At 41.4% G+C, this 2,781-nt stretch overlaps 1 protein-coding gene across 1 annotated transcript; it reads left to right on the top strand.

The window, feature by feature from the left end:
* Positions 1 to 1,280: 1,280 nt before the first annotated feature.
* LOC122612698 (general odorant-binding protein 56h) lies at positions 1,281 to 1,916 on the top strand. The gene is made up of 2 exons (XM_043786477.1): positions 1,281 to 1,349; positions 1,404 to 1,916. The coding sequence occupies exons 1-2, from the start codon at positions 1,296 to 1,298 to the stop codon at positions 1,752 to 1,754; spliced, it is 405 nt and encodes a 134-aa protein (XP_043642412.1). The 5' UTR covers positions 1,281 to 1,295; the 3' UTR covers positions 1,755 to 1,916.
* Positions 1,917 to 2,781: the final 865 nt, after the last annotated feature.

Genomic DNA, 2,781 nt, shown 5'->3' with positions numbered 1-2,781 from the left:
GGCAGGTGCTCTTCTCTCTATAACAAAGGCATAAATTATTTGTGCTGTCAACATGGCTTCCACAGCCCTCCTGTAAATGGCAGTTGGCCTGCGAACTCGAGCTTATTGTTTGTCTATTGATTTGAATTTGCCCTGGAATTATGCAAGTTATTTTATATCTGTATATATACCAACAAATGTTTGTAGTGAGGGGGGAACTGATGGATGTTTAATTGTTATGGATATGCACTGTAGACTTAAGCAATCTGTAACTTCGATTAAAAACGTCTGCAGATGAATGGGTAGATATATGGGATCGCCTTTTGAAGTATTGATTGCTGTCCGATTGAAATAAATTGCTTTTGGTACTATAAAAGGATACTATAGGTAGTATTACACTATGTGATAAACTCTACTCACTAAAAAGGTTACTTTTTTTTTATTATGGTATAATTAAATTCACGTTTTCAGCTAATGAGTCTTTATAATTACAGATCTGTTGCGCGTAAAATGTCATTAGGCAATGAATGACAAGCAAGCACTTTAGATAATTGTAAAATTTATCGATGGAAGTAGAGCAAGAAAGTTAAATGCGTTTCACAATGGCCACCTTATCTGCTAATGAAACATGTTGAGCACATTACTAATATAGCTGAATTTTTAATAAATTTAATGATTCACAAATGCTGAAGTTCATGATTACCACATTACTACAAATTCGTTGCTAGAACTGTGCTAATTTGGTAAATTATTCAGCGCCGACCTTCGTTCGATGTCAGCATCCTCTAATATATTGCGGTGATTATGTGAGATTAAAAGCCTTCTGAAATATCAATTGGGGATTCGGCAATGGACAGAGAGGCCAGAACAAATGGCATGCAAATCAATTGGGCGAGTGTGAATGGCTCAAACAAAGCCCAAAAATTGTCAAACTCTGACCGCATCTAAATACAATAAATGAATAATTGATTTGTTGTGGGGGTGCAGGCAACTAATTGCGACTAACTTTGCTGATTTGTGTAGCAAGTTTCTGGCCCAACTCCCAACTCCCACATACACACATCGAAAATGGCAAATGGACTGATAATGGAATATAATTACAATCGAAAAAGGGAAATTTGTTTGTGGAGTAATTGTCCGTATTGTGCGTAATCAAATTTTGATTCATCTCGCAAAAAGTGTAATTGTCTTAATTGCATTCCCCCTGACTCTGATTCACACTGATCTGGTATAAAAGCAGTCAGTTTCACGCAAATAACCAACAGTCGAGGTTTTCTAGTGAATCCGGAACAGCTTTAACAAATATATCACCCAAAATGAAGTTCACTCTTTTCTGTGTTGCTCTGGCTGCTCTTATGTCCATGGGACAGGTACTGCTACTTTACGCTAAATTGGATGTGTTACTGATGGCAATTTTTTCGTAGTGTAATCCGGACTTTCGCCAAATAATGCAGCAGTGCATGGAGACGAACCAAGTGACGGAGGCCGATCTCAAGGAGTTCATGGCCAGCGGGATGCAGAGCAATGCCAAGGAGAACCTCAAGTGCTACACCAAGTGCCTGATGGAGAAGCAGGGCCACCTCATCAACGGCCAGTTCAATGCCCAGGCGATGCTCGACACCCTCAAGAATGTGCCCCAGATCAAGGACAAAATGGACGAGATTGCCTCGGGAGTGAATGCCTGCAAGGACATCAAGGGCAGCAACGATTGCGACACCGCCTTCAAGGTGACCATGTGCCTGAAGGAGCACAAGGCCATTCCCGGACATCACTAATGCCCGTTCGCAATGTTTTTCGGTTCCAAAACGTTGCTTAGTTGCATTTTGTTAAATAAACTTCAAGTTCAAGTTTAAGCAAAGTTTATTTGTAGAAATAAGACCAGAAAGAACTACCTTTCATGTCTTTTAACCTTCGAAGTCGATGTAAAAATCTTAAAATCCCAAAAGACAATCAATTGGAATTTAGCTAAATACAACTGCGTATATAATGCAATCAAACAAGAGTTTTCTTCATTTCCAGATCATTGCCTATCATAATCTAATCGATAATTAACTAGGTGCGTCACATTGAACGATTGCGACCTAGCCCAAAAACTCAGGTCGAGACAGAATGATAAGCCAACAAGAACTACCAGAAATAAGGAAAAGCCGGAGTTAAAGAGTTGACTTGGCTGCCACATTCCGTGATTTATCAACTCTCGAGATTCTGGGAAGCCGTCATTGACAACCTGTTTCCTTCGAGCCAACGCAGCATTGTGTGTTGTCTACGAAAATCATTTGTCAATTTTAATAAGTTTAAAATCAAGATAATTAAAAGAGAACTTCGAAACAAAGGGGGGCTGCTGCCTGGCAACCGAGAATGGTGGCGGATGGAATGCGGGATGTGGGGATGAGTATCCTTTCCTTTTCTTTGGAACACTGTGACACCAATTACCGCTAATAAATCATTTCACGTGTGAGACTCTCCCGCCTCTGCCCACCATCCATACCCATATATATATATACGTACCTTTCGGGTAACATATGAGCTGCGCTTAATGGCGAAAATCGGGGCGAACGGGGATTGTATGGGGATCGAGAGCCAATGTAACCATAGAAGATGTTACATAAATCAACGCCGCAGCAGCCTGCAATGGAGGAAGACAAACGCGGTTCGTTGCACTTGTCCGCCGGAGGAGCGGAGTGGATTCGATTCCCGGGCATCATTCTAGGCAGAGATGGGGATACTTGGGGGTATACTTGGCTATATAGTAGAGTGTGAGAGTGAGGAACCACGGGACCGGCAGGTTGACAAGTCGGCAGC

The sequence above is a fragment of the Drosophila teissieri genome, chromosome 2R, assembly GCF_016746235.2.
Source record: "Drosophila teissieri strain GT53w chromosome 2R, Prin_Dtei_1.1, whole genome shotgun sequence".
NCBI lineage: Eukaryota > Metazoa > Arthropoda > Insecta > Diptera > Drosophilidae > Drosophila > Drosophila teissieri.
Note: the sequence above shows the minus strand (reverse complement) of the source record. Positions and strands in the feature narration are given on the sequence as shown.

What these genes read in the sequence shown, in the direction of transcription:
- LOC122612698 (XM_043786477.1), top strand. Translation starts at nt 1,296, where the DNA reads ATGAAGTTCACTCTTTTCTGTGTTGCTCTGGCTGCTCTTATGTCCATG. An exon ending in CTCTTATGTCCATGGGACAG is followed by an intron (nt 1,350 to 1,403) that starts GTACTGCTACTT and finishes ATTTTTTCGTAG; the next exon opens with TGTAATCCGGACTTTCGCCA.